The 26,380-nt window shown below is 35.7% G+C and overlaps 1 protein-coding gene across 2 annotated transcripts in view; it reads left to right on the forward strand.

Moving 5' to 3' along the window:
* LOC125240942 (transcription factor E2F2) overlaps positions 1-19,902 on the forward strand; it is a 69,121-nt gene extending 49,219 nt beyond the window's left edge. For both annotated transcript variants that reach the window (XM_048149146.1, XM_048149147.1), the window contains exon 10: positions 14,016-19,902. In XM_048149146.1, coding sequence (XP_048005103.1) covers positions 14,016-14,143 — 128 coding nt within the window. In that variant the 3' untranslated portion in view covers positions 14,144-19,902. The remainder of the gene's footprint in view (positions 1-14,015) is intronic.
* The last annotated feature ends 6,478 nt before the right edge of the window (positions 19,903-26,380 follow it).

The raw sequence follows: 26,380 nt of genomic DNA on the forward strand, positions 1-26,380 counted from the left end.
TAGATGAAATAAAAACACATATAAAACAAACCCTTAACTTACTACTTATTTTGCGTTTGGCGTGAATAATTATAAAATAACGTACGTACCTAAACATATCGGTATGATTTTTTTTAGACAAAACTTACTCGATATCGATAAAAAAATGTTTCTCACCCTAGTTTGATTGCGACAGTCTTTTGTTTTGCTATGGATTTTCCGGGCTCTGGTTATCAACGTATTAAAATTAAGATGTGATTATTAGTTTTTTTTAATTTTTAAATATATATTTTTTATTCGTCGCTAAACGCGTGCCAATACTATGTTAACTATGCTTTATAATGTCACATTTAATTTTTCGGAAGTGACAACCCTAACCTAAAATTTCAAAAAATCATATCTCCTTATTCCTGCGTTTGTTGCGCTTGAATTTTTTTGTGGTAAGAATCATAATTGTGCTTAACTTTTGTGTATCAAAAAAAAATGCGACCGTGAAGAGAATCGCCAGAAAAAAAAGATTTCCCATATCATAGAAATTCATTATTTGACGACTGAATGAGAGTATATCTTTATGTTTATATAGATAAATTGGTTCTTTTAAACTATGTTTAGTATACCAGATAACATTCATTGATTAATCTGCTTTGAACTAGTATAAAAAGCGTTTCTATGGTTTCTCAGGACTTTTCTCGATTTTTTTGATATCTCAAAAACTATGGAATTTAGAACCATGGGAGTTTCAAAATAAGATTTTTTTGGTCATCGTTCATCCAAAAACCGCATAAAATAGGCATGGCCGCAACTAAGGCAATTTCACACACTGTGCTACGTTTTGACGCACACTAACATACTAACAAGGCAAATTGTGAGCGTCAGAATGGCGGGTGTACATCAAGCAATCCTGGTGTGGTATACGTCAGGAGTTAGTGCTAGCAATGTGCCAAATGTGCGCCAAAATTCGAGCAATGTGCTCTTTGAACTCCAGAGATATTTAAGAAATTAATGACACCCGCCATTCTGACGTCAGGTTGGCGGGTGTACTTCCAGTTCTAGCTAATGGCTGCTTACTCGAGGGTGAAAGTACTGCCTAAGGTTAGTGCTCGCAATGTGCTTCCACATGTATGAAACACACACTAATTCAGAGAGCCGTTGAAGAGTAATATGATTGAATAAATATATCTATAACGCCTGCTGAAATAAAATAGCAATGTTCATTGCCTGCAATGCAGCATTAACATGCAGGCGCTTTTCACAAAAAAGTGATACTCATAGACATATTTATTCAATCCCATATTACTCTTCAACGGTTCTCTGAATTAGTTTGTGTTTCATACATGTGGAAGCACATTGCGAGCACTAACCTCAGGCAGTACTTTCACTCTTGAGTAGGCAGCCATTAGCTAGAACTGAAAGTACACCCGCCAACCTGACGTCAGAATGGCGGGTGTCATTAATTTCTTAAATATCTCTGGAGTTCAAAGAGCACATTGCTCGAATTTTGGCGCACATTTGGCACATTGCTAGCACTAACTCCTGACGTATACCACACCAGGATTGCTTGATGTACACCCGCCATTCTGACGCTCACGGCAAATTGAATAAAAGCTTGTAAAAAGGGTCAAGTAGCCAGTAGTTATTTGGTCACCAACATTTAAGAATTTGTCGGCAGAAAAAAATCGTTAAGCATTAAGCAGTTTAATTATGCGGTCTGCATATTAAAGGAACGGTCATCTGATAAAATAAGTTGGGTTACGTTTCTTTTGAAAAATCGGCAAAATGGCGTGCGGAACGAAATTAGCCTACTTGACACGACCAGCCAATTGTGCGCGCGCATTTCATTCTATGTTTAGTAACAGCAGAACTCATTTATGGTCGATCTCGGTCGGTCTAGAACGCAGAATGACCGCTTTTTATATTAATATAGGTGTAGGTTAGGTTCGTTAGGCTTAGGCATCTCAAATGGCCGAAGGCCAATCTGCACATAATAGGCGCCCCGTTTAAGCGGGGATCCGTCGATATCGCTTTAAAGTTAAGGTGGTTCGCTTTCCATACAAAAAACAACATGCATTTATTAAGTCATTACACAATATAACTAAATAAAAATATGCGCGTCTATCTACTTTAGGATTTTCATTTTCGCAAAGGGAAACGTTGTTTCATACAGGAATTATGAACAAATCCACAGGATTTTTTAATAAATTTAATTTACGTTAATGTGCGTGCCAAATTTTGTGTACAGACACAGAGTCACCGTCATATTTCGCGCATTTTTAGTTGACATGGTCATCAACTACACCTGGCTCTTAACAACTAATTATTGAAAGATATCCATATACTATTTAATATTATATGCACAAAAAATGAGATTTTTTTTTCAGTTTTCATAACAGTTACGTTCGTCCTCCTAAGGGATGAAATTATGATATCCTGGGAGAAAAACTTTTATTTTGATGTGTTCTGTCACCATGTACTTTTATGTGTAAGAAAAATATAATTATTTTATCCGACTTTCTGGCTAAGGAATTTCAAAGCGGCCATATAAATCAAACTTTTACAACTTTGGCAACTTGTATCTTAAAAACTACTAATCCGATTTCGATGCGGTCTTTAGTTTTGAACTATGAATTTATCTGTCTGATTAAAAAGCACTCATAATATCGACATTGTACATTTTGTCTGTCGTTCTTTGAAGTTATTCAGTGCGATACGTAAATACTTATTTAATTTTATTCTTAATAACATAAACCGGACGATCTGAAAAAAGATAGATTTTTTTATTTTCGTAAAACACGAAATGAAATTTTGATATGCTCGGAAAAAATCGCTTACTATGATGTCTACTATCACCATGCAAAGCGGCTTGCTTCCATCTCAAAATGCAGCTTTTGTCCAAAAATCCTCCATAACAAGTATGACTAAAAAGGAAACAATTTGTTTTGTTTTTATAATTTATTGAAAAATTGCTGAAATAAAAGGTACAACACAGCGACAATATAAAATATGCGTCAGTAATATAATAATGTAATCAAAATTTTGCAACATATAAATCTAAGTATGCTATGAATTCGTAAAAAATGGAAAACGTTCGCAAAAGTAAAATTGTTTCACTTTCCTCGTCTCGAAGGAAAGTGAAACAGTTGTCTTGTAGTTTTAGCCACAAACTTAAAATGGAAAACGTTCGCAAAAGTAAAACTGTTTCACTTGCCTCGTCTCGAGTGACAGTGAAACAGTTTTCGTGTAGGTTTAGTTTCAAACTTAAAATGGAAAACGTTCGCAAAAGTAAAACTGTTTCACTTGCCTCGTCTCGAGTGACAGTGAAACAGTTTTCTTGTAAAACGGAAAACGCAAAAACGGAAAACGAAAACGCAAACTTAAAATGGAAAACGCAAAAGTAAAACTGTTTCACTTGCCTCGTCTCGAGTGACAGTGAAACAGTTTTCTTGTAGGTTTAGCCTCAAACTTAAGTAATTGTATTGCAACAACAGATGGAATATTTTGAAGAGGTTAAATAACTATTTTTTATCGTTAATACCCGAAAACTTTTCTTTATTTGTGAATAACAACAAAAATATCAAATTCGGGGAAAGTGTAACATACATTGAAAGTCAGGGGCAGTCAACGTTATTTTTAACCCCCGACGTAACTTATTCTTTTATGATTTTTTTAAACATGATCTTAAAAAAACACTTCGAAATTTGATTTTATTGAAGTGTCCTACATACATGAAAGCGACATGTTTGGATTTACCTTTGACTTTCCTAAAAATTCAAGAGAGATTTTCATTTTAAACTAATCAAAACAAAAGTTATGACCAAAAAAGTTTTTTGGTCTAAAATTGTTAAACTTTAGTGGCAAATATCACAGAAACAATGAGCTGTGGAGTAATTAGCAGATACTATCTTGTTTAAGAAGATGCCGTTAATATGATAGGCTTTAGAAACTATCATGATACAAACGGATTCAAATCGAAGGTCATTGGCGCAGGGAATCCCTTTAATGTTTAGAATATTAGATGTTGCATAAAATTAGGCATGAGGTTGTGTGACATGACAGGATAGAGATTGTGACAGGACAGAGTGGGTAAGTATTGCGGGCGCGGACGGGACGGGGTTCGCCGCGCGCTGCATCTCGTGCGGCTGCAGTCTCGTGGCTATCGTGTAGCACCATGGGATTCAGCTCACGGCGGCCCCACTAACACCAGACTCATCCACTAATACTTCGGTAACAGCGCGCTCTCATCTCTAACTATGATCACATTAACCTTATAACTATTTTTGTCGCTTCTATTCAAAAAGTCTCACTTTGTCGCTTGCTATAAGAATAGTTAGACAAGTTATTTGCATAAAGATACGAGCAAATCTAGTCTTTACAGTATGAGACAAAGTGGGACCTTGTGAGTAGATTTAAATACATTTATTATTTTTTAGTATGTTAACACTAAGTTATTACCAGTGGGGGGTTTTGGAAGCCACACCGCGGTATATCAAGTTAAATAGCATGGATACTACACCTACAGTACCTTTGTAACTGTTAGCAAATGTTGCTTTTTTAAGAGTAAATTGTTTAACTTGTTAATTATACGATAATAAATAAAACAAAATTAGTTATATTGTTCGAGTGGCAACCAAGACCGTGATCACTGTTTATTACCAGAATAAAATTGTTAATGATACTAATATAAATATTTACTGTAGAATGTCTCGATGTTTTACGAGGGTCGGGAGTCGAGGAAAATTTAAACACAGTGTGTAAACGTGAAAATAGTGTTACATGTGGTTGAAAGTAATTTATAATCATATTTTTGCTTAAGGTCAGTGTCGGGAAGACCGTCTGGGTAGACGAGCACTAGATGGTCTTGCCTTACTCAGCGCGGGTGACGGTCAACCCGCCGAGCCTTAAAATAAAGTGATTTTTATCACATAAGTTTACTTTAATACACCAAAGTATTATAACAGCTTTGTAAAATATAATATTTGTTAGCCCATATGACCATGCGGATTACTCCAGACTACTTTAATTGTCGAGTTTTATCCACTCAAACTTTATTTCAAATAAAGTATGCCGGTCTTGCTCGCACTGACCTTATATTCAAGTGTTTGAGATGCGTCATATGTCCAAGAAATAGATATAAAAATAAACTAATCTCTATTGGCTTCGTGCGAAGTGCATGGAGGGGGTAATCAAAGCGATCGCAGTGCTTGCGGTGGTCAAAATTGACACTGATTGTGGTTGTCATCTATCAAAACTCATAAAATATAATACAATGTGTAATGTTTGATATGGGGCATCAATGTTGTTTCGTTAATTGTAAAAATAATGGCATAAATAGTCGTTGCACGTTCTAATTGTTTCTTAGAGCACACTGGAAATTGGATCAAAGAACTAAATGGATAGCTACGGTGAAAAGAAAACGTAAGTGACATGTCAAAACAAAACATTATAATAAATTATATTTAAGCTTTGTTTACCTAATATTGTTCAATATGCTGTTAGTACTTTTCCTACCGTAAAAGATTATGCTTAAAGATTCAGGCCTAGCCTGGGAATAGGCCCGTGTCGGATATTTCTGCGGCCGCGGACATGACTAGATACTTACGTTTAGACTTGTTTTATGTGGCATTAACGGGACGGAGGTTTAGCGAATACCATATCACTAGCTCGAAGAACTTGTAACATTACTCCTATGTTCTTCAAGATTCCTTATATGCCCTGCCAGCACCAATTTATTGACTCTTTCTGTAGTCTGGGGTTGGAAGTTTATACCGTGAGTAATGGCTTTGGAAACTGATTTTTGGTATTATATCCATGTCTTTATAATCTATCTACCTAAATTACACTTGAAATAGTAGCTCTTGTTATTCGATTTATTTAAAATTAACGAAAAATCGTTAAAATATAATGTTTGTTTACATGTCATTTTTTGACATTTTCCACTTCAAGTTCACATGGTAGTGGGCGTAATTATCGTGCACGTAGCCAATACATACATAAATCTACATCGCATTAGTTAATAATGAAAGATCACTCAAAACCGTATAAGCAAAACACAACTCGCATGAATGGAGCCGCAGCAGTTAAAAACTTTAGGATCGGTTCTCGTATAGGAAATTGGAATTTTATTGGTTGGTTACAAATGGTAGTTTGTGTCACAAGTGCATACTTAAAAAACGGCAAGCTCGTGCAAACTTTTTTCGTTGCATTTGTATAACTCCTTGTCCTTGATCAGAAAAGTGACACTGCTCTTTCTTTGCGTGATGTGCTGATACGAAATGATGTTATTACGTAAGACTCTATTTTCGTTCAATGTTGATGGACTAGGTTGGCACTGTAGCCTTCAAAAAGTCAGACAAAAGTCAACAATAAGCCTTAATTACCTCATATTCACGATTTTTATAGAATTTTGTGGAAAGTCAATAAATATGCCTTTGACACGAACGAGAACAAGACTGCGCTCTATACGAAACATTGCCTAAGTTTTGCCCGTTATTGTTTAGGTCAGACTGGACGCAAGGAAAAAAAAATGTATGGAAATTGCTGTATATTTATACTGTCATATATGTAATTTAACTCTCATAATTCTTAAACAATGAGAACGAATGGTCGAAAAATAAACGCAATTCCCGTGTAGTTAATAATATTTATAAAATAAACGATATTGAATAAACAAGTTTAGCAAGTGTTGGTTATGATATAGGGAAATAGGAATGATTATATAAAAATAATGAAAATGTACAGAAATGTAGGTATTATTTACGTGTAATATAAAAAAAAGTCAAACTTTCTTTGTCACTAAGAAAATGTGTTAATTGTGCACTAAGGTCAGTGTGAGGAAGACCGTCTACTGAATATAACTTTTGTATTTATATATCTATCACTTCTTACACCTCCGAAGGTATACCTGTTTTTCATCCTTAATCTATTGGTCTTCAATAGATATTCCTAGGACGAACACTAGTTAACAAAAAACTTGATTCGTGTTTCGAACTCGACCATCGAGTTCAACAAGGTTACGCAAAAAATTAAAATAAAATAGAAGCAGTTAGAATATTAGTGCATTATGTATGTAACGTGTTAATTTAATAATCGTTCTTCCTGACTAGTACAATTAATGCTCTTAAAACGCGTTCAATTTATCACTAAATAAATATAACTAATTGAAATATATTTTTTTAAAAGTGGAAAATGTCTGCCTTGGGTGAGACTTGAACTCACGGCCTCTGGATAGATACTCCAGCGCTCTGCCAACTGAGCCACCAAGACTTCAACCAAGCCAGCGAAATTTTCCACTACTAAGGTCAATGGGACCCGTAGCGACATCTACCGTAAGAGTAGCTTGGCTGGCTTCCCATCCGTCAACGACGCAGTGTCCGCATGTTTTGCTCTTTATACTCTGTGCTTTATGATCCACACGCTCCTGTGTACCTCAAGTCCCTCTTTCAATACTATGGTGTCTCTCGCGAGCGCCGGCTCCGCTCTTCTGGCAATATGAATATGACCTTATCCATCCCACCGCATCACACTGGCTTTATGTCTTACTCTTTTCGCGTGCATGTAGCGCGCCTTTGGAACGGCCTTCCACTACATATTAAAAATGCCCCAAATAAGTTCGCTTTTAAGAAATCTGTACGTTCTTTCTTTGCTGGTAGAATGAAGGATTCCTAGTTGTTTATATATATGTATGTATTGTATGTATGTATTTTTGGAAATATATATTTAGGTTTATGTATATTTATTATGTATAGTATGAATTTTTTGAAACGAACGTTTCTAAACAAAGGTATTGTTCCTTTTGTGTTGAGCGAGAGCTTCTGTATTGGCACGCGCTAAGACAACAAGAAGCAACTATATCCTGATAATTGTAAGGTTCAAATCTGTGCAGCAGCAAATTTGAGATAGATTATTTTGGAAATGTGAAGCGATAGACCACACCGGTATAGGTGCGAAAATACAGCGCTTCTAATACTTTGATACTTGATGGTGTAAGTGTAGTACATATAGTTATAATAATCATCGGTAATACGTCAGTCTGTATAATAAAAATATCACGTTTAAACAGCGAAACTGCCAGATTAAAAGGTTGATAAGCACCTGGCACCTTAAGGTGTCATCGCAAAGTGACAATAAACACTGATAAGGTTTTTCATTCTGACCGCCATTGTTATGTTTTGTTATAAATACGGTTGACGGTTTGTTTAGTTATTTATGTTATTTTATGTATCAAGACTTGTACCTAATATTTATGTAATTTACTATTTATATATTGCTATATAAAATTGTTGTGAGCGTCAGGATCCCTGGACCACTACAGATATTTGATGTTTAGTACATACTAAAATTTACTACCTATTTGATACTATTTGGTACCTGAGTACATATATTTGGTACCTCCACTGATATCGAAAAATCGAGCGAATAAAGTGGCCAGACATTCTGACGTCAGGATGTCTGGACCATTTTTGGTTTACATAGTTCTAGACAACACTACTAATTGATATCTTAGTCAATATTTACTACCTATTTGGTACCTGTCAATATATTTTTTTCAAATTTTTTTGGCGTACCAGAAAAAAGTTATGACGGAATTTAAAGTTGTGAGCCCGGCCGTGCCGTTGAAGTATGTAGCGCCTGTCAAAAGTATAGAGGCAAATCCGCCTGCCCTCCTGCGCGCGTCAACTTAAATAGGAATTTAGTTTTAGGCACTCGCAACATCATCTCTACTACTGACTAGTGGCATTAATATAGTCGAAATATAAAAGTAATTAGTGTAATTACACTAGCTTTCCATTTTCCTCCTGAGAGACCTAAACACGTGGCAACAGTTGGGCAAATTCTAGGGGGAAAATAGCATAAACTGTTATAATTAACAGCGTCATTGGTAATATTGGTATATAGGATGTATTTTGATGATGTGGACCAGTCTGTGGTCCACGAGCTCCGTTATAGGGGTTTATCATATAAATAAACCACTGCTTTCGGTAACATTTGTTTTTTGCATCGATTAGTGTCAATTATGAATTAAGAATAAATACAAACATCAAATCAATCATCTACTATCAGTACCTACAACCACAATGCTGCCAAATCTGCCATACAGCTCTACAGCTGCTGAACAGTAGCAAAAATGACCGGCTGTCAGGGGTAAACTGATTTACAAATTTCTCCGCCAGGAGATGTCTCTCAGGGACATGACATGACATTAGACGTTATTGAGACTGTAGGAGGTTCTCTCAGGAGGAAAATGGAAAACTAGTGTAATTACTTATATTTCGACTATATTAATGCCACTAGTCGGTAGAGATGATGTGCGAGTGCCTAAAAATAAATTCCTATTTAAGTTGACGCGCAGGAGGGCAGGCGGATTTGCCTCTATTCTTTTGACAGGCGCTACATACTTCAACGCCACGGCTGGGCTCACAACTTTAAATTCCATCATAACTTTTTTCTGGTACGCCAAAAAAATTTGAAAAAAATATATTGACAGGTACCAAATAGGTAGTAAATATTGACTAAGATATCAATTAGTAGTGTTGTCTAGAACTATGTAAACCAAAAATGGTCCAGACATCCTGACGTCAGAATGTCTGGCCACTTTATTCGCTCGATTTTTCGATATCAGTGGAGGTACCAAATATATGTACTCAGGTACCAAATAGTATCAAATAGGTAGTAAATTTTAGTATGTACTAAACATCAAATATCTGTAGTGGTCCAGGGGTCCTGACGCTCACCAATTGTTGATTGTTAACAAAATCATTAATAAAAAATAACAGTGATAATATACGTGTTTCATTACTTACAGCACCACCACCAAGTATCAAAGTATTAGAAGCGCTATATTTTCGCACCTATACCGGTGTGGTCTATCACTTCACATTTCCAAAACAATCTATCTCAAATTTGCTGCTGCACAGATTTGAACCTCAGGATACAGTTGTTTCTTGTTGTCTTAGCGCATGCCAATACAGAAGCTCTCGCTCAACACAAAAGGAACAATACCTTTGTTTAGAAACGTTCGTTTCAAAAATTCATACTATACATAATAAATATACATAAACCTAAATATATATTTCCAAAAATACATACATACAATACATACATATATATAAACAACTAGGAATCCTTCATTCTACCAGCAAAGAAAGAACGTACAGATTTCTTAAAAGCGAACTTATTTGGGGCATTTTTAATATGTAGTGGAAGGCCGTTCCAAAGGCGCGCTACATGCACGCGAAAAGAGTAAGACATAAAGCCAGTGTGTTGCGGTGGGATGGATAAGGTCATATTCATATTGCCAGAAGAGCGGAGCCGGCGCTCGCGAGAGACACCATAGTATTGAAAGAGGGACTTGAGGTACACAGGAGCGTGTGGATCATAAAGCACAGAGTATAAAGAGCAAAACATGCGGACACTGCGTCGTTGACGGATGGGAAGCCAGCCAAGCTGGGAACGATATGAAGAAATGTGATCATATTTGCGTAAGCAAAAAATGAAGCGTATGCAGTTATTGAGAAGGCGATCCAACTTACTTAGAAGTTCTTCAGAGATGTCCGGATAACATACATCACCATAGTCAATTAAAGGTAGAATAAGAGTATTTACTAAAAGAATTTTGGTCTTAATCGGCAAAAAGTGCTTGAGTTTATTGAGAAAGTGGAGAGAGCTCATAACTTTTCGGCTGATCTCGTTAACTTGCGCCCTCCAGCTCATCGTACTATCCAATAAAATACCAAGGTCTTTGACGCTATGACCAAAATGAATAGCTGTACCATTAAAGTTTACTGGTGCAATAGCATTGAAATCCAGTCTAGCAAGTTGTCGAGAACTGCCAATGACAATGGCTTGGCACTTGGAAGGGTTTACAGAAAGGCCGTACTTCTCAGACCACTGCTGAATGTGTAAGAGGTCCAGGTTAAGCCAGTTGATAGTGCTCGGAAGTTCAGTAACAGCACAATGATCGTAAAGTTGCAGGTCATCGGTATACAAGTGGTGAGAACAGCGGAGGCCAGGTGTGATAAAATTAATAAAAGTGGAGATAAAATACCACCTTGGGGCACGCCAGTCGCAAGATTACACTAGTCAGACAGAGACCGATCAACCCTGACTGCTTGTTGGCGGCCACAAAGATAAGAAGCGGACCAGTTTAGGTCAGTAGGAGACACATTCAAATGTTTCAGCAGAGCAAGAAGTATGTCATGATCAACAGTATTGAAAGCGTTGGAAAAGTCTATTAAAACAAGTACTGTGACCATTTGATTCTTCTTGCCCTGTCGAATGTCCTCTGTGACTTTAATAAGTGCAGGTGCTGTGACTGGGACAGAAACCTGACTGCACCGGGCTCAACAAGTTGTGCGAAAGAATGAATCGAGATAGTTGCTTGTGCACCGCCGCTTCAGCTACTTTTGAGAGAAAAGGGAGTATGAAAATTGGTCTAAAATTACTGAGGGCGGTGCGATTGCTAGTTTTCGGTAGCGGAATAACGAAAGCCTTACGCCAAAGGGAAGGGAACTCACCAGTAGCCAGAGAGCAATTGATGATGTCAGCTATTACGGGAAGCATACAGTCAAGGACTGATACAATCATGTAACGGCTGACATCATCATAGCCCACGGCTTTTGACTTGATGGCTGCAATTATGGATTTAATATCGGAAACGGAAACAGGTGAAAAAGAGAAAATATCAATGACAGGAGATGGTAGAGATGAAATGTTAGAGAGGATGACGGCCTTAATTATATTGTCAACAGAAAGGGCAGAAGAAAAATGGCAGTTAAGATCATTAAGAGAAAACGTGCTATCAGATAAACCGTTGGCAGGTTTTCCCGTGCCAAGCGATTTGAGAAACTTCCAGACATCGGCCATAGAAGAAGATGAGACATTGTGATTTATAAACCATCGCTTCGCTATGCGCACCGCCTGATTGCAACGATTACGAGCAGTCTTAAAAAGTCTAAAGTTCTCGTCGGTACGATTACGCTTATTACAGAATATAACAATGAACATGATTTTGATACTTATTTCCATATGAAATTACGCGACAACGAGCACTAGACGGTCTTTCCGTACTCAGCGCGTGGGGACGGTCAACTCGCCGAGCCTTAAAAAAAAGTGATTTTTATTACATAAGTTTACTTTAATTCACCAAAGTATTATAAATGCTGTGTAGAATATCAAATTTGCTAGCACATAGGACCATGCGGATCACTCCAGTCTACTTTAATAGTCTAGTTTTATCCACTCAAACTTTATTTCAATAAAGTATTTGTAATTGCCCGCACTGACCTTAAATTATTTATCTATAATAAAGTGAATTTTTATACGCATATTTTATTGTTAGTGAGGCCTATACTAAACTAATTAAGAAAAATTCGTAATAACAATGATGATTTGATGTCGCATTTAAAACATTGCCCCGTAATATCAATAAATTGATAATATACAGGTAGGTACATAAAATTGTGATAAAAAAACTGTCCTTTTTCTAGCCACATATAGCCTGGAATCCCGCGGCATATCCATACATATATAATGCTTGAGTTCATTCACCCCGTGTGGCATCTAAATCCCCGATCACTGCTCATAATTGCTATTTATGCAACAGGTGCAGAAATCATCTTTACGTACACGTTTCATACAATGCTTTACTATGCATTGTGTTGAGTAAATAAAAAATCGGGTGCGCCAAAGTTCATATAAAATTGTTATACACCGTGTTTCCGGTAACACTCAAAACCTCAGACACCCCAACTGATTTTTATTTTTTTAAACTCATCTAGAGTATTCATCTTTTAATCTGATGGTTACTTTTTTTTAAATTGAATTTCTAATTTTTTGTACAGCTCTACTTGACTTTTAGCTCTACACTCAATAAAATAATTGCTAACTTCCACCATAAACCACAAAACTATTTATTTGTGTATGTTACTGCAACGACATAAGGTTTACCAATAGACAGCTAAGATGTCACTGTAAAACACTTTAAAGCTTTGTCACAGTAAACTTCAAATTGGACAGGTAATCAAATTTAAACCCAATGTTTAAAATGACAAGGTTGTAATTAGGTACGAGTTCAATTTGTTATGACTTAGATTAAACTGACAAACAACGTCAAACTCGTAGCGAAAAAATAATCGTCGAAGTAACCAGCCAGTATTAATACCCCTAAATACTGAAAAAGGTAAACAACCTCTAGCAATGCGATATACACAATGTTGTCTTACGAGTACAATAGAATAGGCACGTAAAAAATAACTAATAATACAAATTTAAATAAAAATATTACCCCCATCAAGATATAGCTGAATCGATTCTACTCTTGATTCTGAACAAACTGTTTTCAGGTTTTTAGTGTTAAGTGAAACACGGTGTATAGATTATTGGTACTCCGAAAATGTTTCTCATACAATTTTACATTATAACGATCATTATTTATAACAATTTTATGTTAATAACTATCGTAACTTCGAATGACTTATGTTCAAAAAATCATATTATTACAAAATACTTTAATTATTAAAATTAAAAGTTATGTTAGTACAATATTCGAATTTGGAAGACATTGGTTATATGGGACTGATAATAAACATAACACCCAGTGTCTTATGATACATGTGTAAGGTGCATTAGGGTAATTTCTAATGACAGAAATGCTCGGGTAATTTCGAAAGGCGAATCTTGATATGATGGAAATAATGGTGTTTTTTAAGCAACTTTAGAAATTACCCTAATGCACCTTATACAAAAAATATTTAAGTATGTATGTATTCAACTATTCACTATAAACATTTTTGTTTCGAAACACGGTTTCTCAAAAAGTATATTGTTATTCATTACGAAGCATTGTTTAGAAAAGGTGTATTGAAACAAAAATGTTAATAGTGAATATGTACTTTAAATGGCACTGTGACTGTTTGGTGTTGGCACATTAGGCTATAATATAGGATAGCAGTATGTGTACACGTACAGTAAGAGTGTGTTAGGTGAAGGAAGTAAGTGTTGTATAGGAAGAATGTTTAAAAGCTTTGTGTGGCACATTGCAGAGCCGCTGGAGCTGGAGCCGTTCCTGGCGCTGGAGCCGCCCATGTCGGCCACCGACTACGGCTTCTGCCTCGACCACGATGAGGGGCTGGCCGAGCTCTTCGACTTCGATCTCAAGCTGCCCGAGTGACCGACTCTTGTATCGCGCCTGAACATTCTTACCGCCACGTGCCACCGGCCCCGACCACGGACCGCCACACCTACACCTCACTCCGGCTGGTTTGGTTGCTATCACTTTTCTTTTGATCAAGTCTACATGGAAATCGACAAATGCGGCTTTGTTTAATGGTCGCGCTTGTTTTATACTGAGCACTTCCAATGGAGCGTTACTTACATAGTACTACAGAGCGTAGTTCACAATTGAACATAAATGATTTTACATAAAGTAAGTTTACATAAGTAAGTTTACATAAAAATTATTAAATGAATTGTAATTATTTTCGTTAAAAATGATTATTAGGCACTAGTAATTTGTGTTTTTGTTTGTTGTTACTCGTACAGATATGTCGAGCTATTATGCAACTTGTTCCTGGAGGTGGATGTGCCGTTAACTCTATTCGATTGCACTTTTTGTAAGACGTTTATATAATTATGTTTCATAGATTTGTTAAGTCTCCCCTGTTCACTGAAATATAACTACAACTCAGTAAACTCAGTAAACAAGCCTAAGTGAGTAGTACAGTACGTGGAAAATTAGCAAGTATTCCTCAGTATAGAGTTGATTTTGTTTTATTCAGTTAGGTACTTCGTTATCAGATGTGGTAACGCGAATCGTTCTGATCATGTAAATATTCTTTTAGTTAAAAGTTAACAGCAAAATTCTGTTTTCCTATAGTTATAGGAGAAGAAAGATAAGTATAGTTATATCTACTTATGTTAATTTTAATCTTTAATGTAAATTTTATTTTTTACTTCACATTTTGAATCTTATAATCTATGTCGATCGCCTTTTAATTCATTGGACACAATGTTATTTTGATTTTGACAATTACATGATATATAACGTTTAATACGGCACCAGCGGGCGTAGCACAGTAGTTGAATAAATGAGGAGTGTCTTTTCAAAAGGACTTATTTTTATAAGTCAACAAGGTTTGTTTCTCTAGGAAGACATAGATAATAAAAATAACCTCTGTTGACTTATAGAAATAAGTCCTTTTGAAGAGACACTCGTCAAATTTTATAGAATCGGTGCGTCCTTATCGCACTTACAAATAATGCGAAATGCCTGACGTGGTTTATCACGCGACCGTAATTGCTTGCCTGGTAATTATACGAATAGTTGAATCCAATAAAGTACATCATAATGTAATTGATAAATTTTGGGCGAAATATTAAAATTAAATCTGGTGCCCGTTATTTAAAGGTAGCATTCTTGACTAATTAATTTATTTAGATTTTATTTAGAATGTATTAGGTACATACACGGTGTAATATGAAGAAACCGAATAATTTTAACAGCGTATCTATACAATCATCATATTAGAAGAGTAAAATGTCATATAAACTTTTCTAGATTTCGCCTTCTTTCAGAGTTATAAACATTAAAAAAAAATATATATTATTTCTCAGAACCAGGAACAAAACGCTGATTTGATGGCGATTTGGCGATGATGCCTTTATCGGACATATTCTAAGTGTCCTCGTTGATAGATATCAAAAAATAAGTACTACTTACTAAGTAGTGACTCATTGCAACAAAGTATTGTTTTTGGAAAAAAAAAAAATATTGTAAGTGCCAGTTTTACGAGTAACATTTACTTTTTATGTGAAAATGCATAAAAAAATTTTTTTTTGCGAAATTTGCTTGACCTCATAAAACATTTTATCTTTATTTCGCTCTCAGAAGTGCGTAGTTAAAATCTATCGGTTTGCTAATGTTACACCGTGTATATATTAGCTAAATACGGTCAATTCGTAACTGTTTTAAAGAAATCGTTCCAAGTCTTGTTGCAAATTATTGGTTAACATAACATCTTTTTATACATTTATTCAGTTATGTCAACCGGTTATCTTGGAGCATTCAGAGGGAGCCGCCTTTAATAGCTCACCACTTTGCTAAAAAAAAAAAGTCTGCCAGTGGTTGTACTTATTATGGACTGACGTTTAAATGACTTACTGTACGAGTTGTACGTTACGTTACGTTACGTATTACTTATAATAGGTAAATAATAATTGGCTAGCCTTTTTGTCGAGTAAAAGATGATAGATATGTTGTCTCCCGTCTGAATGCGGATTTATACCTTCGTGTAGTCTGACTGAAATCAAAAGAGGTGGGTCAGAATAGGTACCAATCATGAGATTCTTGAGTTTCAGTGAAAATGTTGATGTCGTTATCTTATTGGACGAGTATTCTTTTAATTTATGTCTCTTTTTATATAGTTCATAATGAAAAATTCATATTCATTGGGGTAAATTGCCAGTTACTGGTCAGTGTCCAATAACTGACCACTATATTAAAAATTAATTATCTTTACCAATAAATAGAGTTCATTTTTACATAAAAATTTTATTACTGACCTGCCGTTTCTTAGTGACTGGCCACGTTATGCTATTCAGATTACCATTCATCTTCCTCCTTGCTTTACCCTGATATTTGCCTTCTTGCGTTAGCCTGGAGTCCGCTTTGACAACTAATCTCAAAATTTGGCATAGGCACTAGTTTTACGAAAGCGACTGCCACCTTCCGACCTGAAGGGTAGGTAGGTATTCACATTGACATTCATTACCATATTATATTCAGAGGGTATTCAAATTATCATTAAGTTCATTTCATCCATTCACCCTACTTTTTATTGTGAAATATGACAATCATGACTCTCGACTTGGCTTAGGCGTAGTTATGTTAGACGTTCTAAAGGGGTCAGGGACAATTACCTATTTGCGAAGGAAGTACAAACATCGGCGTTGCGGTACTTGCGGTATTAGGTATATTCGTATATAACAATGTTCCTGTTATTAATGTTATACTCGTGTGTTGTAATTGATGTCATACCTCGTGTGTTCATAAGTTTTGAGACGTTAGTTTTGACTACAAAAATATAAATTGGGAATATGTAATCACGTAAGGTCAGTGCGGACAAGACCGGCATACTTTAGTTGAAATAAAGTTTGAGTGGATAAAACAAGATGATTAAAGTAGTCTGCGGAGATCCGCATGGTCTTATGAGCTAATATTTTACAAAGCTGTTATAATACTTTAGTGAAATAAGATAAACTTATGTGAAAAAAAAATCAAGGCAAAGGCAAGACCGTCTAGTGCTCGTTGTCACGTATTTTTTTCATATGGGAATAGCTATCAAAATCATGATCATTGGTATTTTCCGTAATAACAAATAATAACGTGTTAGATATTAAATCAAATAACGTTACAATTTTTAACATATGAGCAATTTTTTTTATAAGGCAAGGCAAATTTCCTGTAAGTGGGGTCCATAAGCTTTTTTCTTTAGGTCCAGATAAAAGGAAAGCCGGAACTTAAAATTAAAATTAACCTACAACACCCGTTTACACTCGACTTATTTCCCATAAAGCCTGAAAAAGGTTGACAACTAAAGCAGGGTAGTAACTAGTTTATCATACGGTCCTGCCTTACTCTTATATTCTTATATTGCCGGACTTTCCGAGTAGGCATAATTTCGAAGTTACATATTTCAAAACATAAAACTATAAATTGCATTAATAGTACTACACAAGAACATTTTTTTTTCGGAACCATGTTGAACTCGATGTTCGAGTTCGAAAAACGAGTCAAGTTTATTGTTAACTAGTGTTCGTCCTAGGGATATGTATTAAAGACCAATGGATTAAGAATGGAAAAATGGTATACCTTCGGAGGCGTAAGAAGCGTAGATATATAAATACAAAAGTTAGGTATATTGAGTAGACGCCTAGACGGACTTCCTAGATAGACGGTCTTCCCGACACTGACCTTACATTATAATGGTTTTAAAGGTTATTTAATTTTATTAGTGATACATTTCCAATACAATTAAAAAAGTAAATTTTTGTTTGAGTAGTTTTTTAAATAAGTTTTTTTGCAAAAAATTCATTTTTGGCTCAAGCTTTTATTGCCAACTGTACCTTTGTTTCAACAGTCATCTACTGCTCTCCGAGACGTTTCTAAAAACCCCTTATCATCAGATCTGCTCCATGATACCGTAAAATTGCATTAAATAGGTATATGTGCAAAATTTCAGCTGAATCGGAAACCGGGAAGTGGGTCAAATTTAGCTTCTACGTTTTGACCCAATCTAATATACTAACAAGGAAAGTTGAATAAAAGCTTGTAATTATTATAACCTTCTGAAAAAGGCATGAAATAACATGCCAAATACACGCCGGCCGTTTACAGTTATTTTAGACCCAATGTTTAAAATTCAGGTTTAAGAGGTTTTTAATCTGTATAAATTGATCGCTTACTATATTTTCTTTATAGTATACAACACTCAAAGGGGGTTTAACCCTAAATGGTTACTTAACTCGATTTATACTCGTCGCCTGTTACTTAGCTTGTCAATAGCGGTCAGTAACGCCTTGGTACCAAAAAGCCTTGTTTCAACCAACGACACGTTTTTGTGCTCCTCATAGTGACCATTTATATTACTTTTGTTGTCTTATCGTGGTAAAAGGAGCCCGCTATAAAGTGATCGCAAATCTTTTACAGTACCTCTTTATTAGTCGGAATATAACTCTTCTTTGCATGGTGATGAATTTCCATCATAACTTTGTCCTGTTAATTTAAAGGTAGGCAGTTTTGCGGGTGACTGACATTTGTTTTAAAACCTAATGTTTCAACAACAGTATACTTTGAAATGGAACATAGGTGTGATTTAAAAAAAATAAACAGAATTTTGACATTTAAACTTTTATTCGCGGTCTTGCCGTTTCACGCCATTTACGAAAATGTATAATTTTTTAATTATTTTTACCGTAATCTGGAGGTCGACTAACATTATCGTGATTTATTTCAAAAATAAATAAAAAATCATGCAAAGAAGTGTTAATAGTAGGTAAATCTATAATTGAATGAAATACTATCTTATTATGTAATTATAACGTTGTTAAAGATTGCTAAAGATCGGCATTTCACTGGTAATAATTGCAGGTTTTCAGTCAATGTCATTATGCAGTAAAAATAACACACAAATACAACACATCAAACAGAATAAAACAGTTTACTTACTAAAATCACCATCAACACTTCTGACATTCGACCGAACGCGAATACGGAAAGGTTGTATTTCTAAATAAAATTAAACATAGACAATGAAATGGCAAACCAAGGGTAACGCACCCCTGTGTGGAGTGGCCGCCATTGACAAGCTATCTGGCGCCGAGTATAGCGAGCGCCCTCGCTAGAACTCGCACAGACTTCTTTAAAAGTATGAATTGGCTTTAAAAATGCCTAATCATAGAGGTTTCGTAAAAATAAACCACCATTACTCCTGAGCAACTGCGGCAATACTTTCTACTGACATGGTATCGTACGGAATTCAAAGTCATATAAAAAAATGTACGAGCATTGTACTAAATTGTACGCTTATTAAAAAAAATTACTACACATATTTACAAGAAAACAGTGATCAATATGTCACCGCTAGGAAGTATTCTTTCTGGCGGGCGCTATCTATTTCACTATGTAACAGTCCAGTTTTCAAATTTCTTGTGAATCAGAAAAGATGTACGAGAATTGTACTATATTCTACGCTAATGGATAAAATGTACTAAGTACACGTATTATTTACAAGAAAACAATGATCAGTACCAGTGAGTATGAAAAATATTATGTTCAGATTCTAAAGCATTAGGTTGCTTACTTTAGAATCTGAACCATAGATTAAATAAGAAAATCATACCATCCCATACATTAAAATGCGACCGCCTAAAAACGCGCATACACTACACCACACATAGATGGCGCCACAAAAAAAATGCCTTGTTGCCATCGATTATTTGTAGATTGGCGTTGTCACTATTGAGCCAGAAATCAATGTCAAAAGTGACGCTTAATGCCATCTACAAGTATAATCTAAAGCTACAAGACATTTTTTTGTAGCGCCATCTATTGTGTGGTGTAGTGTATGCGCGTTCTTAGGCGGTCGCATTTTAATGTATGGGATAGTATGATCTTCTTATTCTGTATAATATAATCTATGTCTGAACGTACAATTCACGTACATATTTTCTGATTCATAATAAAAACTGGACTGTTACATAGTGAAATAGATAGCGTCCGCCAGAAAGTAGGTATGCTTCTTAGCGGTGACGTACTGATCATTGTTTTATTGTAAATACGTGTAGTACATTTTTTTTAAATTAGCGTACAATGTAGTACAATTCTCGTACATATTTTCTGATTCCCAAGAAAGCTGAAAACTGGACTGTTACATAGTGAAATAGATAGCGCTCGCCAGAAAGTATGCTTCCTAGCGGTGACATAATTATTGATGATTGTTTTCTTGTAAATATATGTAGTACATTTTTTTTAATTATCGTACAATTTAGTTTAATTCTCGTACATGTCTCTGATGTGACTTTGGATTCCGTACGATACCATGTCACCTCTAGAAAGTATGACACTTTGTAATCACTTTAGTGAAGTATGTTTTTTTAAGAATTGTCTGCGTGTTTATGTCTGACGACAATCTCCAGTTTGCAAGGAGTTCCATAAAAAGCGATCGGATTTTTTCATGTCACTACATATAATGTAGATAAATCAATATAAAATAAGCTTTAAAATAATATCTAGCTTTTTTATTTATTTATTGATTTATATTATAGAGTCAAAACTCTTGTCTTAGAACTTATGACTACACTAGGTAAATAGTTATCTGTTTTACAAGGGGGCAAAGTTGTTGTTTAACCGCACGTGCCAATATTGATACCCGAGCAGGCGAAAGATTCCAATACTGAACCGCGAGCGTGTGCGAGTGGTTCGAGAAGTGGAATCTTCAGCGTTGTGAGTGTTTCACGGCACGAAGGTTAAACAAACTTTGCACCGAGTGAAAACAAAATTTTTCACCACTCCAACACGACTACAATACAAACTTAAAAATATCAACCTAAATAAGATCCATTAATTTATTAAATACTTATGATCATACGTCGGACTCTAGCGGGCATTTTCGTGGCATGTCAGAATGATAGGTAAGATTCGCAAATCAATCAATTCACTTTAGAGTTGTACAATTAGTATTTGGTACCTACTATTTATAATGTGAAATTCCAAATATCATAGCAGCTAACTGCGTTATTTATAATCGTACTTGGACAACATATAAGTCAAAATGGCGAAAAAGTTCGTTTGGCTTTATCCGACACTCAGACAATTGTGTCGCTTAACTTCAAACCTGGGTAAATCCATTCTGCTTTAAGGTTGAAAATATAAAAAATATTATATGATCTGAAAGATAATCAACCTTATGGCAGAATGGATTTACCCAGTTTTGAAGTTAAGCGACACAATTGCAGATGTGAGAAAGAAACAAAACACAGAGGAGTTAAGGTGGTTCGCTTTCCATACAAAAAACAACAATCATTTATGAAAATCCTAAAGTAGATAGACGCGCATATTTTTATTTAGTTATATTGTGTAATGACTTCATAAATGATTGTTGTTTTTTGAATGGAAAGCGAACCACCTTAACTGGGTTTGTCAAGTTCTATAAACACGGCTCTAAGGTTGTACGTTAGTTAGGTGTTTTTTTTTTACTTTAAATTTTAAATAAAAATAAGATTGAATAGTCTGTGTTATATTTGATTTAATTTAGATTCATGGTGCATTTGAAGGTATATTATGAGAATAAGGTAAGCGTGATCCACCGTAGACCGCATCATCACTTACCATCAGGTGTGATCGTGGTCAAACGTCTACCTATTCATACAAAAAAAATATATTAATATTTTTTTCAAATTTTTATTTCATTTCATCATTTCAAAGAGTATTTACACATTGAAGATGAATAAATGATAACGGGTAACTAATTTAATTAACTATGTTACAAATACTAGGTACATTATAATACTCGTATAAGTTAAGATTTTTTTGTAAACCTTACCTTGCCCTCAAACTGCCCCCTATAGTCCGACGTATGCTTATGATTCAAACTCATCATTAGATAAAATCTAACATTTAGCTTAATACATCAAGCTAAAATTTATATGAAATTACCTTTTGTTTGGAGAAAGTTTATTTTGATTTCTGGCTTTTCAGACCGGAATTGGTAAAGTTTCATACTAGCTTATGAATCTTACTATCATGGATAGGATGGAAATCAATTAGCATAGACAAATTGTCAAAAATTACTTTTTCTCGAAGCCTGTATAATGTTTTCCTGAACCGGTAATAGGCAATCTTCCTTCATTTGATATCGAGGAAAGGTCATCTCAGACCTTTTGCGTAGCAGCACGAGATCTGGCAGCTGCTCTCATTGACTTAAAAAGAGAATAAACTCAGTAGGTATAGTCACCGGCAGAAATAAGTGATGATTTCTGTACCTTGTCGCTTTTATTCATTCTACAATTTCGTATGACATTTCAAACAAGACCTTAATGTATAGAAATCATCTGTACAGCTTCATGAAAAACATGTTTAAATTTTAAGGTTTTTTTCAGAACCATGTTTCTGTTTTTATTCGGGTTTTATTTCTTAGAAGCTTGACATTATTATAGTGGTGTGCGACAATTGAAATCTTTGCCGCATTTAGATACTTGGAGGAAATTAAAAGTTGTGAGCTATACTTTGAGGCGGAACCGTCGGACTATAGGATATGCGCATGCTTAAGTTGTCGTACTATCCCTGTTGTGTACGTGTCGTCTAGTAATGTTGAAATGGTTTTTCCTGTCGCACGTCAGGTTTTTAGTTGAGAGCTGTAAGCTGTTCAATTCGAAGGTATATATGTAGAATCATATAACAACTTGTTCATTTTACGATCGTGTTAAATCTTGTATTACTTTTAATATCTATATTTTCATTAACATGTATAGTTAGCCATAGCCAATTAGAATCCTAGCCCACTGTAGAACTTTTTCACAGTAAACGCAAAAGCGACTTATGTGGCAAATAAAACACGGCGTCAGTAAGACAGGGTTCTAGAGCGGCGAGAGATTCAAACTCGTTGACAGGACCTATTTATGTTGGTTTGACCAAACTCAAATTACACGAATGTACTCGACAAGTCAAGTTGATGCTTGGTAATGTCAGTTGAATATGTTAGACATGTATACAGTCCGCATTTCAAATATATTTGGAACGTGGACATGTAATGTTTGTGAACTCAGCCGCACTTATAGTGCACTCATTGACGTAGTATTTAAGCCGGGTAAATGTTGTAAGGAAACTTATAAAGCAATCCTTGCACCGGCAAGGCTATCATATTAGTGAAGTTGTTTATAATGAATATAGAGGAGTGTTTGCGCCCGCGGTCGTTTTGTACATAGACTTGCTCAACCTGCGGGCGCGCTGCCCACCTGTACAATTGTACATAATTACTATTAATGAACAGTGATATTTTAGCGGCCTTGGATTTTATATTGTAAAGCTAGCCCTAATGTTCCCATTAATGTAGACCTACGCCACCGCGTTACATTATTCACTGTGATCCTAGAACGCATGTAGGGCTAGCATATGATTAGCGCGACATTATCTCGCCGAGACATAAATCGCGCGTTTTCTCGAATTGTATTAATCACATAAGGTAAGGCGGCTTGGCACAACTTGCTTTCTCGCGCGCGAGTACATACATCAAACGCGACTTCAAGCGTGGACTCGCGGGCGAGAGCGCAAGTTGTGCTCGCAAGGATGGGTAGTGAACTCGCGTCGACATAATGTCGCGTCAATCATGTGTTAGCCCTGCTCACAGAGAACCTCCTATAGAGTGGCAATCTTGCATATTTTGTTCGCGATACGAGTCACCAGTGTTTGGGGTGCGAGGAGCGGGCGGGGAATGTGTTAAGCGCGCTGTGATTGGCCGTTTCAAGGACGGCGGGCAGTCGCGCCAGATGAAAAGGGACAGAAGTATGACTGTCCCTCTACTGACGCGTAAGTGGCCAATGTAAGTTGACCTATGCCGGCTCTGAATAAATAATAAATATGACTTATTTGTGGAATGTAATGCCGTCTGTTTTTAAATTTGAGCTTCTTGTTACCTTTCCACACCATTTCACACTACAGGTGGACATCTTTAAGGCATCAAAATACCCTTTTCCAATTTTTTAGTGCGAAAAACACGCGCTGCTTTCGGGTCTGTTACTTGGTCGATACTGATCGGGCACGGCGAGCGCCCGCGCTTATATCAGTGCAAATACTAGGAAGGCTGGCGACCGGGAGTCGTCTTGTAATGGATGTCTATAGGGGTTGGTCTGTGGCCCTGCTGGTCAATGATATGAACGACGTCCGAGATTTTACATAAAATATATTACAATAAAACTAATTGGTATCCACTTACCGGAACCATTTATATACATATTAACACGACACCCAATTTCCCATAATTATTGTTTATGATTCACTGTGTTTTTCTTGTATATTTATCATTTTAATTTCACGGTAACATTATAATAAACTTCAAATATACATACATTACGTAATAATTTTGAACGGCGTTTTGTAAGTTAAACGTTTAGGGGAAAGTCGGGTTAGATGACCCACTTTTAGAAAACACAGACACACATACTTTCCCATTTATAATATTAGTATGGATTATGTACCTTCATATAATTAGAAGATGCTTTAAAGATAATACTCAACAGTATTTTCCGAAATCTTTTTAATTTAAAGCCCACCAGAAAAAAATATATACGCACAAGTACGTCTAAGAAATCTTTAAATAAAGCATCCTTAGAACACTTCAAATATTTTACAGAGCATGCCAAAAAGTAGGTATAGATGCCCTTAGAAAAGGGCTATAAATACCTTTGCCTTTTCACTTTTAGGCTAAAATGAACATGATAAAGCAATTAAAGGCACCTAGAAATGTAGTTAACTAACCAGTGTATCGATAAAATTCATTAAATACTTTCATTTAAGGGTATTTTCAAAAATTGGGTCCCAAATTTAGTGAAAGTTAAATTTTAATAAAAATATTGCTTTTGTGTTAATTACATAAACTATGTGTTTCACATTATCCGATCCGATATCGGATGTCGGACAGATATTCCATACATTGCAGGCGCCATCTTGGATTTTTTCCATTGAAATCCTTCCGACATCCCATATCGGATCGGTGAAACGGACTAAGCAAATGAAAAAAGTTGGTTTTTAGACAAATTTTATTCGTAATTGTCGTCACAAAACTGATATCGAGTTATTTTTTGTTAATAACTGTCACTAATTTTGGGTGCCAATTTCTGAAAATGCCCTAATTTTTCGTCGTGTCTCGAACATAAACGGTCACAGTCACGGCGCACGTGCATTCTGCGCGGCTGCCTGCCCTGCCGAGGACTGAGGTAAATGGCGCGTGCACTTCTTTTAAGACGCTACAGGTGCGAAAATGCTAAAATGGAAAGGAGCTCCCCTTTCAATTTGAGAATTTAAGTTAAATATATTAGTGTTATTAAATAGATTTATCGAAAAAAAATATATTCACAACAACTTAGTTAAAGGATATTGCGAAAAAATCTTTAAAATTGAGGTACCGCGCTCGACTGTTTCCTCCTTCAAAACTTAGGGTGAAGTCACATACATCTATCAGCATCGAGCCGCATTTTGTGTATGAGATATCGCTCGTTAGTATGAAGACGCTTACGCATCGGACGGCTGAAAGTGAGCGATTTCTCATACACAAAATGCGGTCCGATGCTGATAGATGTGGCTTTACCCTTGATCAATCTAACGAAATTTGAGAATCTGAATAACAATGAAATAATCAGTGTCGGGCAGTTTAGTTTTTTTGGCTAATTGTTACCAATTTTGAATACCACACCTTTTTCGCGCGTTAATCAATAGGCCGTTTTTAAAAATAAATATAGCAAAAAAGTCAAAACGGTCTGACACAGATAAAAATAATAATAATCTGTGTTGAAAAAAATCATTGCACTATATTAAAAACCAGGGAGGAAATAGTCGAGAGCGTTTGTATGGAGAATTGACCCCTCCTGTATCGTCTTAAAAGTTTTATTCTTTGATGCCACCTTTAGAAGTTAGGTTTTTAGGCAGTGGGGCAACTATCTCTTCGCGCCATCTAACCCGACTTTACCCTAGTACTTATGGCCATTTGCAGTTTCGAAATAGGCACATAAAGTACCACTTCTCCCACTAGTGCAGTAATTTCGCACCATGTGCACTGAAAATAAATATTTTCATTTCTTGTCAGGTCGAAACTTCGGCGGGCGAATTTAATATTTGATTAAATATGGCATATTTGTC

The sequence above is a fragment of the Leguminivora glycinivorella genome, chromosome Z (assembly GCF_023078275.1).
Source record: "Leguminivora glycinivorella isolate SPB_JAAS2020 chromosome Z, LegGlyc_1.1, whole genome shotgun sequence".
In the NCBI taxonomy this organism is placed as follows: domain Eukaryota; kingdom Metazoa; phylum Arthropoda; class Insecta; order Lepidoptera; family Tortricidae; genus Leguminivora; species Leguminivora glycinivorella.